Here is a 14,828-nt window from a genome sequence, read left to right as displayed (position 1 = left end):
TGCTGCACCTACTCTAGTTTGTCACTATCTTGTTCCACAGAACTCAAAACTGAACCTACTTTTGGACAGTGGACACTGATGTGGCTTTGCGGCAGCCAAATAAAGGGGAGTAATAATTTCCCCTGATCTGTTGGCTATGCTCTTGCTAGTGCAACCCAGTCTGTGGTTAGTGCTTCATCACTGTAAGGGCATGATGCTGACTCACAGAGTTCTGCATGTGACTCCCATAATAGTTATTTTCAGTCTCCTTCCTAGCCTTACGCCCCTTGCTCATGTTTTCCAACAGGTTGTTTAATTGCAGTGATTATTGCTGCTCAAAACCTGCAAAGAAAATGAAATCCACTCCTTGACAAGCTAGCCAATAACAAAAAATAAGACTCACAAAAGACGTGCCTCATTTAGACCTATCATCAGAAAAATGGAACATGGAGTATTATTAGATACACTTTGTGAAACTGCAGCATTTCCGATTATAGAACCACAGAATCATAGACTGGTTTGGGCTGGAAGGGACCTTAAAGAAGATACAGTTCCAACTCCCCTACCATGGGCAGGGACAGCTTCCACTAGACCAGGTTGCTCTAAGCCCCACCAACCTCTCCTTGAACACTGCCAGGGATGGGGCAGCCATAACTTCTCTGGGCAACCTGTGCCAGTGCCTCAGAACTCTCACAGGGAAGAATTTTTTTCCTAACGCCTAACGTAGATCTCCCCTCTGTCGATTTAAAGCCATTGCCCCTTGTCCTGTCACCACATACCCTTGTAAAAAGTCCCTCACCATATTTCCTGTAGGCCTCCTTTAGGTACTAGAAGGCTGCTATAAGGTCCCCCCTGAGCCTTCTCTTCTCCAGGCTGAAGAAGCCCAGCTTTCTCAGCCTGTCTCCATAGGAGACGTGCTTCAGGTCTCTGATCATCTTCATGGCTTCCTCTGGACTCGCTCAAGCAGGTCCACATCCCTCTTATGTTGAGGACACCAGAACTGTACACAGTACTCCAAATGGGGTCTCAGCAGAATAGAGGGGCAGAATCCTTCCTTTGACCTGATGGTCATGTTCCTTTTGATGCAGCCCAGTATACAGTTGGCTTTCTGGGCTGCAAGTGCACGCTGTGGCTCATGTTGAGCTTTTTGTCAATCATTTGATCCCAGGCTAATCACATTTGATCCCAAGCTAATCACAGCTAACCTAGCTACCTACATCTACTCTCCTATATTTGAAAAATAAATGCGATGTGGACTCACTTAGGCTGCCTTATGAATTTGAGGTAGTTAAGCAAGCACTTTTCTTGAGGTTTAACCTCTCTGCTGTTAGTTCATATCACAACACAAAAGTATTGTAACTTTTACAAAAGCTTTTTTGGCAATGGTGTTTCCTATACCAGAGGCAAGACAAAATAGGATCAAGCCAGGGAGTGGGAACTGAAAATACTACTAGTTCCTCCATTTTTTTTCCCATGTACAAGTAACTGTTAAGGTCTGTGCACTAATGTTTGATTTTCCTTTCAAACCTATGCTGAAAATTATTGTGAAGTACCTCTCTCTCAAAACACCACTAAGGTAATAAGACTGTCTGCTGGCTCTTCAAAGACTCAGAGGAAACTTCCACTTCACATAAATGCCTGCTACCCCCTCCTATTTCAGACCTTTATTTTTACCACCTGCCAAAAAAGCAAATAAAAATTTCTGAACTAATGTAACACAGATTTTCAGAAAGGAGAAAATTAACATACTGGACTTTATTATCCCCATTTCTTTTCCACAATCCTTTCTTTAATGACTAAAAAAGCCTCTCTGATGTCTGCAAAGCCCATTTGACCTAGAATGCTGCTGCTATTGCTAAACTGCTTTTCATCCTCTCCTTTTTGGCACTCTCTTGAACCTACTAGTTCCTTGCTTTTATAAAAGTCTTGTTTGGCTGCTCTGACAACTCTACACCATAGCCAGTAACCAGCCTTCCTTATTCAAAGGGATCAGATGTCGCAAAAGCAACATAAAGAGCAAAATGCTCTTTGACAGGAAAAGGATCGTGTGTCAAAGTAGATCTTTCCTTGATTAACTGGAGAACATTGCCACTTGGCTTAGAGAAGGATTGATTTTAAAAAGTGAATCAGTAGTGTGAGTTGTTCATTTCCTTTCCTATACAATAAAGCATGATGGTGGGACTTTCACAATTCCTGGTGTTCACTATCTGAGATTAACAGCAAGCTAGAATGACTCACAAGGTGCTGTCCTGGCTCTAGTCAGTCCTTTAATTAGGTGTGGGAAGAGGGGCATTGTGCCTAAACCCTGAAGTTCAAAAAGCAGACAATGTAGATTAGAGGAGCAGGATAACTTGAAAATATATTTAAGAGCACATAATAGATAGCTTCAGATTTGCACTTCATAAATCATCATGTGTAACATTGGTAACATGCAGTGATCAATAATGGGGCTCTTTGGAGGCTTTGTGGGAAAGGAAAATATAGATCTAAAACCAGGCACTGCCCAATATAATGAACCTGGTAAAGAAATAAACCACTTTCCACATTTTGCTGGGAACTACTAGTCTTAAGTGATAGATTTTGGCAATCAGCACCCTTCACAGAGGTGATCAGCTTCCATTCAAGCACACTGCAGAATCTAAACAAATGGACTGTGAAGGTGATTTTCATGAGCCACCTTAGAGAGCACACTCTATAAAATTTCCTGAAAAGCGTATATGGTGTAATGATTAAAACCAGAAATGATTAGTGCACCTATGCAATAAAACAATGTTTTATTAGGTGATTTTTAAGACCACAGAAAAAAGGCCATTTGCTCAACTTTTCTTTTTAAACTTCACCATCTTTCTCCTCTGTGCACTCTGTTCTACCAATTCATCCTCTTCCTTAAGTTTGTCTGTTAACAGTTTCATAAAATCTCTACTACAGTTTTGCATTTCTAGCATAATCCAGAGAAAAACATAAAACACTTTTGTGTTGTAATTATACTTTCCTTCCCCAGAGACTAGCTGCCAGCAAACTCAGCAAACAAGAGACAAACAAACCTCACCCTAAACCAAACACACACACTTTTGTGGGATTTAAGAACTCTTTCCATAGTACGGAGACACCATTCCGCTCACAGCTGTGTATTTATGTTTGATTAAAAATTGATTTAAAAGTCAGGAAGTGTGGAAAAGAATCAGGTCAATCTGTAATAAGCTATTACTGAAACCAGTAGGTATTACATAAAAAAAAAAAAAGCTTTTAACAGTTGCTTTCTATTTATGGGGACAAAGTATACTTGCCTTGAGCATATGGCACTTCTGTTGAGAACTGCTGCACAAATATGAACATACAGTCTTAGTACCTTCCTAACAATGCAGACTTAGGCATTAATGGCAACATTTGGCAGTAATGGCAACAAATACTGGTTTTGCTGAATATGAAAAGCTAAGAGTGAACTCCAGGCTGGAGTGGTGGTTAATAAAATGGGATTTCATCATTCTTGCATATTTTTTTCTTATCCATTCTTGCACCACCTCAGTCCATTCAGATCTGTGATGCTGCCATTCGGTTCCCCCATACATCATTTTCCCTTACATCACCTTCTATCCCTGTGTAGGATAGTATCTGTAGAATCATCTGAAATCAAACAGAGCCCTGAGAAAATTAAATATTTCATGCACAAACCACCTGTCTAACTTACAATTAGGACCGCACAAAATAACTCCATTTAATTGGACATGCTTCAGCCAAACCACCAATAACATAAATACTTTCACAGAAGTTTTTCAGCAGCTAACTCCAAATTTAGATATGAGAACATCTTCATGCACCTCTGTGCTATAAAGACACAAAGGTGTACTCTGACCTCTTTTGATGCACATTAACTGACTCCTCTTGGACCTCCTGACCAATGGACCTGCTTCCCTCTCCAACAACAGGCTTTACAGTACACTTAGGCTGGTGGTTTACTTTGGCAATTAGATTTCCAAAAATATTTTAACCCAAAAGACCATGCTTCTTTTCTGAGTTTAGCTATACATTTTACTGAACATTCACATTCAACTACTCTGCTATCACATTTCTCACAGCTGTAAGATGTCCAATGATGTCAATAAAAGTATATACCTGGAGCAACACTGCTTGGGAATACCTGAACACTTCTCATTATTATGACATTCTGCCTTCTGAAACTGCCCAGCAAAGAAAGAATTGTTCTTGCAGACAACAAAACTGAGGACCAGAGCACCTCCTGAAGATCTTGTGTGAGACAGGTACCCTTCAGAGGTGCATTGTACCATTTTGAAAGGACATTTCCTACGCGCTCTGAAGAGCAGACTTCCCTGGTGGGATGAAGGCAAATCAAGAGCAATGAGGCCAGGACAGTGAATGCCAAGCACATTTACCACCTAAAACACTGCCAGGCACTGTGGGCTATGCTAGCAACAAAGCACCATAAACACAGTGAAGAATCCCATTAATTAATCCCATTCCATACAATTGGTTGTATGGAAGGATGGTAAGAGACAGACTTCTCTTCTGCTAACACAGACCTAGCCAAGAAATCACTGCATCGGGCAAGAATCAACTGCAGGGTTATCAAGAACTCCACTGCTGGCTCTGGCCATGAGGTTATCTTTTTTAGCAGTGAGCACTAAAGCTCTCCCTGGGAGCCTGATAAGGAGGGGACTATTCAACAGGTACAGAACAAAGTGCTCACAGGAGAGCTCTGCTGTCATGCCACCACTCCTCTGATAGCAGAAGGACTAGATCAGATTATTTCAGATATATGCAGAGATGGAATACTTAAGTCAGAGCTGGATTTGGCCTGTTCTTTCCTAGTCCTCTTGTGAAGTCAATTATCTCATCAATCGTGCTTTGCCCTGGGGCTCTCTTTCCCTATTAACTTGAAGAAATGCAAACATGCAAGAGTGGTAACTGGATGTTATGCTCTGTACTGATTTTCAGATAGTAAAATGTTAGAGTGTCATCTCTGGTGCTATGGTGAACAGTAGCCTGATGCAAGAAATGGGTCACCACCTGAACACCCACTTGGAATAAATTTTCCTCTTCCGTATTTTGTGCTGTTGGCATCAGATCCTGCTTACACTTCAGTAGCTGGGTTTTGCCACTGACTTCAATGGGAGCAGGATTGGACTGCTCACTGATTAAAATGCAAAGCTGCAGGTATCTCCTGCATGGGATGAATCCCCGCAGGGAAAATTTGTCTGCATTTTTATTCATCTGAAGCATTTTAAGGCTTTCATTTACACAGTTCATTCAATAATAATGTGCATGCTGTATAATGGGGTACCTGATTAAGCATGCTTAAGTGCTTTGTTGGATCAGGGCCATTTCTAGAATTTGAAGGTTCGGTATGATCATACCCTCAAAACAGACAAGCTAGTTCGGGGAATTTTTCACCTGAGTTAATGGGCTTAATTAGGATCAGCATAAAAGGTAATTTTTCCTACCAGAAATTTGGTAATGTCTTTGAGTTTCTTTCTTTTTAGCCTCAGTTCCTACAGAAATTAGATTTGAGAAGGTCACCCTATTGTAGGTTTGTAAGTCTATGAAAGCCTCCAGTAACTTTTAAACTGGCTGACAACTTCTGAATTAGTCCGGAAAGATACAGTCTAAAGTTCAGTCCCAAAAGTTTCAAAGGGCAGAACAAGGAGACTTTCTTCATATATGTGCTGACAGAAAAGCTCATTCTCTATTATCTACCAGGGATACCTGAGGGAAGGATGTTGTGAACAATAGCAAAGTTTCAAGAGGGTGGTGGGGTTTAGGTACCAGAGAACTGAGTTATTAAAGTAGAAGTCTAAAAGAAATGCTTAGGGAATTACTTGTTGGGGTCAGGGGAAGGTAGGAAGAAGAAAACAAAGAAGGGGAAAAAAAAAAAGGAAAAATTCCTAAAGTCTAACATCATTTTGCTTCTGAAAAGAAGATGTTGAAATTTCTAGGAATTTCTCCCCCATCTATTTTTTTCCCTTTTTTTAATCTATTATTACCCTTTACTATCCTCTTTTCTTCCCCTTATTATCCCCCCCCCCCAAAAAAAAAAGGCAAGGGTTGTGTCCAGAAAAAGTTTTAGCAGGTGTGACTGGCCACTGTTCAACTTTGTACGGTATAATTTGTACAGTAATGCTCAAACATTAAACATTATTTTCATTCTCTTGACTGCTCATAACTTCAGCAAGAGATTTTAGAACTCTCCTCTCACCTCAGAGTAGCCCTATCAGACCAGCACAGAATCAAGCTGTGATTTAACTCTTCACATTACAGCACCTAAATTTAAAGACTTCTGTCTCCATAGCTTTCAGCCTGCTCCTTTCCTCACAGGCACTAATTCAACTCTGTGGAAAAACCACAAGGAGTTTCCCTGTGTGAGGATTTTTTGTGCAAAAAAATGCAATCAATACATTGCTAAAGCCTTGCTATTAGGAATGGTGACAAGTATTTAATGTACCCCGAAAGTGAAAAAAAGCTTTCTTAGTACCTGAGTACAGTCTGTGTCCTTTGTAAGAGCAGACTGAAGACAAGTGATTTTATTTGAGGAACACCTGAAACGCATTGATTAGCTTGATGAATACAGAACAGGAAAGCTGCCAGGTACAGAGGAAGCTGGGCATGTCCACAGGGGAGTGGAGAAAACAAATTGCAGTATATGCATGCTTTTTTTTTTTAATGTGTTCATTTAGAAAACTGGACACTTAAATCTCTAAATTTCTTTAAGTGATTGCTCAGCTAACCGGCATATTGTTTTCGCTTTCTTAAAGCAAGCAGGAAAGGGTTTTAAAAGGTAAAAAAATATACTTTAAAGTTATAAATTATCAATAAAATGTTTACATATGTTTTATTTAATTGAAACAAGATTTATTGGGGGGGGGGGGGGGGGATGGAGGGGGTGTGGTGGTGGTGTGTGTGAAATCCTCTTTTTGGGGAGAAAGCAGGATACCTGATAAAAAAGAACTATGTCACTTCTGAGCTAACATGTCCAAGAGACTGGTAGTACCCAAACAGGGTTTCAGAATAAAACCAAAATATCAATGCATTCATGCAATAGTCCCCAAAGTCATATCTACTTCCAGCAACACTAGCAGGTGATACAGGCTTAGCCTTCTACAGCCCTTAGCAGTCCACTGTAAGGCCTTCTGTAGAACAAATCAAGTATGAGTCTGTTTAGCTTCCAAATTGCTTCATCGCTTACAAGTAGAAGCCAAATAAAGACAGTTACCATGTTGACCTTAATGCTAACAGATTAGTTTTTATTACAGTAGTTCTAATTCTATAATTCCTCATAATTCTTATAATTTATGAAGTATAAGAATTCTCAAATTCTTACATTCAAGTCTTGACTGTTTCACTTATACACACACCTTAGAGAGTTGTGGCATGTTTTCGCTTAGTTATGGAAAAAATATTGAAAATATTTCGTCATTAATTTTCATGTTTTTACAAATGAAAAAGGATTTTCCCCTTCAGTTTTTAACTTCTCAAAGAAAAAAACTGACAAAAGAAACAATCACGGGAGAGACAAGAACTAAAATGGTAACCTACATGTTGTAAAAATCAGGTATCGATAATTTTCATTACACGCTTTAACTGAAAAAAACTCTTGTTTTGTTTGCTCTAATATGTAAGCAGATACTCCACTCCCAGTCCTTCACTGCTCATGGGAGGTTACCACACATTTAGCAACTTTACCTTCACCTTTTAACCACAACAGTGTTAAAAGAAAAAAAAATTGTCTGTCTTAGTCCTCCTTTCTCATTCTTTCCTTGGTCTTCTTTTGTTTTAGGTCTTTGTCCTCCATTACACCCCACCTTTGCTTATGGTACAGTAGGTTGGAAAGTAGTTCTTTCATCCATGCCAGGAACCAATTATGGAATCCACAAAAGGAGCTGACAAAAGAGACTCTGTCTCTGCTCTCAGCCTTTTGCTCCCTCAGGCCCTAAAACCCAGAAGTGAATGTGCATGGCCAGAATTCTCAATTTCTTAGAAGAAAGCAGGCATGCATTTTAGTCAGTGTTTACTGGCTAAGAAGTGGTAATAGGAAAAGCTGAGTACAAGCACCTCTAAAGATGGATAAGCACTTTGGTATGGGTGTTATCACCTACCTGGAACAGAGAATACAAAAACTTTCAACAGTTTGCTTTATGTAGCTCCCTGTGCATTGCCCGCATTTGAACCTGTAGGATCTCACACTACAAATTTCAATGCCATTTCAAATGCCAACCTTCCAGTTTGATCTGGCCAACACATAATGTGTAGCTCAAGCGTAACTTCAAATGCCTACCCAGGATTAAAGTTCTCACACACACACTCACACCACATGCATGTATTTGGATGGACACAGATGTTTAGTCCAGCTTGGTACTGATAAACCATAAGTGTCTCTATTTGTATGGGTGTGATGGTTTCTTCATGTTCAATGTTTGAGTACAACGGAGTATGTTTAAGATGAGTTATCAAAGGTACAGCTCACATAATTAAACTGCTCTTATTTTAACTAAGGAAGAGGAAAATAGGGAATTTGGTTACACTTAGAATAAACTTTCACAGTTTATCCACAAACTACTTGGATTTCAGAGCTGGCTGCAAGGGCATTATAAGAGAAATGTCTTTACATTTAGCCAGGATGGGAAAAGCGACGTTAAGATTTATTCCACAGTCTATGAAATATGTAAATGATCACTTAAACCCCTAAATAACAGGAAATGAGGCTAGAAAGGCTATTTAATTTACTGAAGTCTAGTCCCATATAATGTAACCAGAAAATAATTTGTTATATTCAATGGAACTGTGCTCCCTTATAATAGGACTGATTTCTTGTTCAGAGTCTGCAGAATCACAGGTATTATTTCCAATACAGGCAGCAGCAGAGTGAACACATGAGTGAATACAAAATACCCCCTTTTCAACTGGTGTTACCTTTATCCAAGACTGAATCACCTGCTTCAGAACTTTCTCAAGGCATGAGAAAATGAATCAGATTTGTTGACCGAAACTTATAATTTTCTTATTAGAACTGAACAGGAAAAAAAAAAAAAAGTCAAACCAAAACCAACAAACTTTCATGTTCAAGGAACATTCAAGGGATATAAAGGACTCAGTAGTTGATACCTATTCAGTATGTTATTAACTTCTAAAGTAGTTCATTCTTGCTAATGGGCTTGGTCCTTTCAACAGTCATTTACCACTTGAAGTCAGAGCATTACAGAAGAATATGCAATAATCAAGGAATAAAGAGCTGATTTTTGCATAGAAAAATACAGGATCACCTTCCCCCTTCTCCACTTCAGCAAAAATCAGCAGAGCTTATTATGTGTAAGCTCTTCTGGATAAACAAAGAATTAACTACGTCACATTGTGTTCTCTCAACTTCTTATGAATTTTAACAGTGGACTCCTCTAGCCATAGAAAAGGTGCAATACAGAACCTTATCTGTGTACCATATACGAGATACCTGAATGAGAAATGTGTAAATAGTTACAGCAAGTTTGTCTCACTGTCCTTGAGGGGGGAGCTCATAGTTTTGCAGTGACATTAGAAAACAACATGGCTGTAATTTTCAAGGGATGGAATAAATTACATTCTGTCTTCTAAAATAACATGTATTTTAGTACGGAAAGTTAAATGGTGCCTACTGCATGTACTAAATATATATTGAGAGTCACGGCAGTGACTGGAAGCCAAGTACAGAAGACAGAACTGGTGTCTTATATGCACACACACGGCCCAACTCTCACAAAGAGGCACTTTTATACTGGGATGGAACAATAAAGAGAGCTTAAAATGGATGTAAACTTAAATGATGAGTGTATGAGAACCACAGCCACAGAGTTTACTTTATAAATACAGAATACAGGGACAGATGATGGGCATATGATAGATTGCATGGCCATATGTTTAAATGCATTGTAGGTCTTTGCAATTCATCATACAATTTGGACTGGATGAATTCTATACCAATCACTCTCCCCTGGCACTTATTTGAGCACTCTAGATGCCATAGACACCTTTAAATAGTTCCAGTTAAAAATGAACAAAAAAAGGAGAAATTATTTTTTCCATTCATATATTCAGAATATTTTCTCCATATTTTACCTGCCCAGAAAAAATTTTAGTTCTGGACCAGTAACATATTTTCTAAAGATAAAAATGGAATGAGTTCAAAGTTTAATATTCTACAGCCTTGTAGCTTAAAATGAAAAAATCCAGCTGCTCAGTGAGAAAGACAACATTCATTTCAATCCTCAAAGATTTCAATCTTAAGGGGAAAAAAAAGAAAGCACTGCATGTAGAAAAGACATTTAAGGATGTTTGGAGAGTCTCTGAATTCTAGATTTGAGCCTGTGAATGACTGAAGTGATGGTAATGAAGTCATTTCTCTGTGAAAGAGGATAGATACTAACACAATCTGCTCATGCTTTTAAAATGCTAAAACTCAAGCTGATAAATCTTTCTAGCAGAACATGTCTTCCTATACTGGCACTAAACCTGACCTACTCCTGTGCACTTTTTTGAAGCACAGACACCAGCCATATGCACTAATTTCCACACCTTGGACACAGCTACCATAAATACACCAGCAATATCCATGTGATGTAATAACCAACCCAACATGCCACCACCCTTTGCAAGAACGCCTAGAGCAAAAGTTTGAGATTACGTCTGGAAGATGCCAACACTGTGGCATCACCTCCAAATATGATTTTACCTTAATTTTCCTATTTGTAATGAAACCGATTAAAAAAAAAAAAAAATCAAGAAAAAAACAGTTATTTTTTCTTTTTGGTTGCTGAACAAAACGACTCAGTAAATTCTGCTTAATTTCATGGCACACTTAAAGAATTGAAAATCTTTGTGTAAGTGCGGTATCTATTAGCTTACAACTTTAGTATTATTCCTCCTTGCTTACCTACTGCAGATGCGTGACAACATCGGCTCCCTCTGGTGGTCAACATAAAAAAGCATTTATACGGTCATTCAGTAAAATCTGTGCACCAGGAAACTGAATCTGTTTCCAATTCACTGGATTTCATAGGAGTTGAGCCCATTCATCAGGTGTCAGAATGGGTTTAATCATAAATTATAAATCTATCCTTATTTCCTATGAGCACTGAACGTCACTGCCATCGAAGTCATAATACTGGAATTTGTTTTGATTTATAAGCTATCTATGCATTTACTTGTCCTGAAAGGGCTCAACAGTATTTTTCAGTTTGGGGTTTGTTTTGTTTTTTTTTTTTGTTTATTTGTTTTTCACCCAGATACCTTGCCATAAAGGACAGCAATGCTGTTTGCTAGTGCAGATAAATCCTGAATATATTAAATGTGTTTCTTACTAACTTTGGTAAGAGCATTTTGATGAAAAATTGCACTATAGTAGTCAATTTGTTACCAACTTCTCCATGACATTTTCATTACACTTCTAGTGTGTCCATGGTTAAAATAAAAGGAGTAAAACCAGTGTCCTTTCACATCAATGCTAATCTAAGACTCCACCAAACTGACCTAAACTGACATATCTTCTTCTCATTGGAAATGACAGAAGAACTCTCATTCTCTTCCAGAAGCTGAATCGAGGCAACATGAGAAATCCTGGGTCGAAGCCTAGAACAAGTGGGGATTCCCCAACTGCAACTCAGCATTGAGCTGATGCTCATGAACCAAACTTCCAGCAAGTTCATATTCCCACAAACACACTTTGTTTAAGCACACACACCATTAATGAATTTACAGTTGTGAAACAGAGTACCTATGCAATTCCATTGAACAGATTTGGATTTTATGAGTGTCACTGAAAGGTCTTTCCCACACTGTATATAATATTGGGAGGTTTTAAACATACTAATATTAGAAGTATAATTTTTTTCTTCTTTCTTTCTTCTCTTAAAGTTCTGTTCAATACTGTATATACCTGGCACTTATGAAACAGAGGATATGAACTGGCATAAGAAAGGAATTTCTTTTTTTAGTTCAGAAATGGAGTGCTAGAGCTGGCTAGCTTAAACTGGTCATTAAAATATTTTACACAGGAATTTTACAGAAAATGATAATCCCCATAAACATACTTTTAGAGGCAACTTTTGCATTTTAATTAGAAATAAAACAAAACAAAGAACAAAACAAAACACAACAAAACAAACAACCAAAACCAAAACCAAAAACAAAACTAAGTTAAGGACAAGTAAGGAACTTTTTGAGTTTTTACCAAGAGTATTTATAGGACTTTGAGCAGACCACCTGAAAGCAGAGCTTTTTACAGCAAACTTGTCTGCTCTGTGGAGAGGGATCATAGTATTCCTTGAAGGCAAGGAAACTTTCATCAAAAATCTTATTTTGTTGAAAACTCGAATGTCCTTTAAGCTAAACTGGTGCCAATGCAAAGAACTGCTTTTACAATACACTGTACTTCTACATTGTACACAATGCAAGAAGCTTTGTTTCACCACTTCATTATGCCATTTTTATACTAGTCTGAACTCCACAGGGCATGTAACTCTATGGAGTTACAAATAGGATGTAAATAGAGTAATAAGAATGGGTAAATTAGGTTCTTAATCTTCACATTGTGAACACCTACTAAGTTTTTTTTTTAAAGAGAAGACTTACAATTAAACCATTGTCCTGTCTTAAGAAGCTATTACAAAGTACCTGGCAGCGTAGAGAGTTCAATTCTGCTCCACTTTTATTAGAAGACCCTTAGGGTATTAAGTATACTTTCTGAAGCATCGCTTACAAACTAACATGTTATATTTGTATTAAAAACTGTCAAAACCCTTTCTAGTCATGTTTCGCATTATCCATAGGAATGCTTTGCTTTCTTGTTCTCCATTTTGCCTACCTGGAAAGGATTCAAGATGAACATGATTATCTGCTTGAGGGTAAAACAATAATTTTTCATCATTTAAATTAGAGTTATGTATTGCAACTCACTCATTTAAATAATATAAATGTCTTAAATCACCGTACATGTGAGGTCAGAATAGTTCTGGGTGTGTGCACCATTGCAACTCATAAAACCCATGTTTATAGTTCAGAATGATTAAAAATACATGTCTTACAGGCCTTTCACATAAAGGACTTTCTTCAGCACAAATAAGGTTTCGGTAAGTACAATCCTATAGTTGATATTTTAATTATAACTCGCTGAGTATTCCTAGTACAACTGTAAAAAGCAGACTTGTGGAACAAGATATATCTTGAGCAAACAGTGTTTGCATCTTTTGATACAGAAATAGAACACACACCTTGATTTCCACAGGATATCTCCATCATCAAGATAAAATTACTCATATTAAGCATCAGGATGAAAGCAGAAGTAAAGCCTATGAATCAGTGCATTTGGTAGTGGTTCTTAGTATTCCTTTTAGGCCCCTTACAGATCCAACAGATCTGTTTCTTTTTTCTTGGCAGCTTGATTAATAGCCAAGATATAGAAAGAATCTTGCACTTCAACTTGACTAAGCCATGCCCAGTTCTTGTTTTGTTCCAAAGGAACAAAACATATTGAGTGAAAGAAAAATAGAATATGTTAGAGAATGTAAAATGTTGTACCTAGGCTAATAGAAAAAAAATGAAAAATGCTTTTAGGAAGTTTTCATTAAATCTCTAAACAGTATTGAAAGTAAGACACCCCATCCCAAAACACAATCTTTGCAAACCCAAATCAAATTCAACATGGCTCGAAATAAAAAGAATCTTTTGAAAAAGAATAGACAAATGTGCAGATAACCTTTCTCAGGCTGACATATAGATTTATGTAACACAGCATTCAGTTCTGGAGCATACATCTCACAAATGAGTATGAACCACAGCCAAAAATAATCAATAGTAATTAAAAGAGAATGTGCAAGTTTAAAAATAAAGGAAGCCAAAATCTCAGTCAGAAAAAAAAAAAGGTTCTTTTCCAGCAGGGGAGGAAGGAAGGCAACAGAAGAATCAGGGTAGCAGAGGCAATAGAAGGTTCAGAGGTATGAAGATCGTAAGAAGAGGCAAGGTCTGTCAGACTCGCTTGGTATATGAAGGGAATGATGCACAACAGTAAACTGTTGGGGGAAAAGAGTAAAAGGATAAAATTATAAATATTGTGTAGGTGAAACAGCAGAATGGCTAAGATGCTTAGTAACAATGAAGAATCAGACATCCAAAGGAAGTGGATACATGCATTAAAATCCAGCAGATGCTCTGAGATTAACTCCCTTAGCACAAACTAACTCAATCCCAAAAGCACAACACACCTACTGATATGCAACATGTCTATGAATTCTTCTTTACTTTGCCTGAATTTTCATTCTCCAGAAGGTACAAGACAGATGATGTAGGAAACTCCATTCTTTAGCCTCAAATCAGGCTGGATGAATAGATGGAGTGGTGGTGGTGCTGTAAATCTCCTAAGTCACGCTTACAAGTTTTTTGCTTTAAAGACCATCTCCAAGAGAAAAGGCTGGGTCACTTCACAGATGCCTTCTGACACAGTGCACTATGAGGAACACACAAAATTACCTATGCAGCAGCCTGCAGTTCTCGATTAATTTAGAACCACAGGCAAGAGAATGCAGTTTCCTCTCAGTGAGTTTCTCTACCTATTTTTGCTTCAGGTTAACAAAGTCCAACCCTTAGAAAATATCCCTAATGACTGTGAAAGACTGAAGAAATATGACTGAATTGCTTGTGAAATTGTCACACCTTTTGCCAAGTGGCTTGTATTACCTATTAATATATCAAGGATACAGTGAAAAACATTAAAAAATAGATAAGAGGGCAAGGCTCCTTCCCATTAACCTGCTATTATCCATCAACTAGTAGCAGACATGTCATCTCTTTGAAACAACCAGTAAATGGTTATACCT

General features: G+C 38.0%; 1 protein-coding gene across 11 annotated transcripts in view; it reads right to left on the bottom strand.

Moving 5' to 3' along the window:
• The window catches only part of COBL (cordon-bleu WH2 repeat protein), a 164,238-nt gene that overhangs the window by 30,650 nt on the left and 118,760 nt on the right, over positions 1-14,828 (bottom strand). The window contains exon 10 of one of the 11 annotated variants that reach the window (XM_061449124.1): positions 12,133-14,024. The exons of 9 other annotated variants lie outside the window; for them this stretch is intronic. In XM_061449124.1, the coding sequence (XP_061305108.1) occupies positions 13,981-14,024 (44 nt within the window). In that variant the 3' untranslated portion in view covers positions 12,133-13,980. Of the gene's footprint in view, positions 1-12,132; positions 14,025-14,828 lie in introns of those variants that run through there. One more of the 11 variants, XM_061449127.1, reaches the window with a different exon arrangement.

The sequence above is a fragment of the Pezoporus flaviventris genome, unplaced genomic scaffold, assembly GCF_033815535.1.
Source record: "Pezoporus flaviventris isolate CSIRO_AGI_PZ_B2104156 unplaced genomic scaffold, CSIRO_AGI_Pfla_v1 ptg000007l, whole genome shotgun sequence".
In the NCBI taxonomy this organism is placed as follows: Eukaryota; Metazoa; Chordata; class Aves; order Psittaciformes; family Psittacidae; genus Pezoporus; species Pezoporus flaviventris.
The sequence above is the reverse complement of the archived record's forward strand: the minus strand, read 5'-3'. Positions and strand labels throughout refer to the sequence as shown.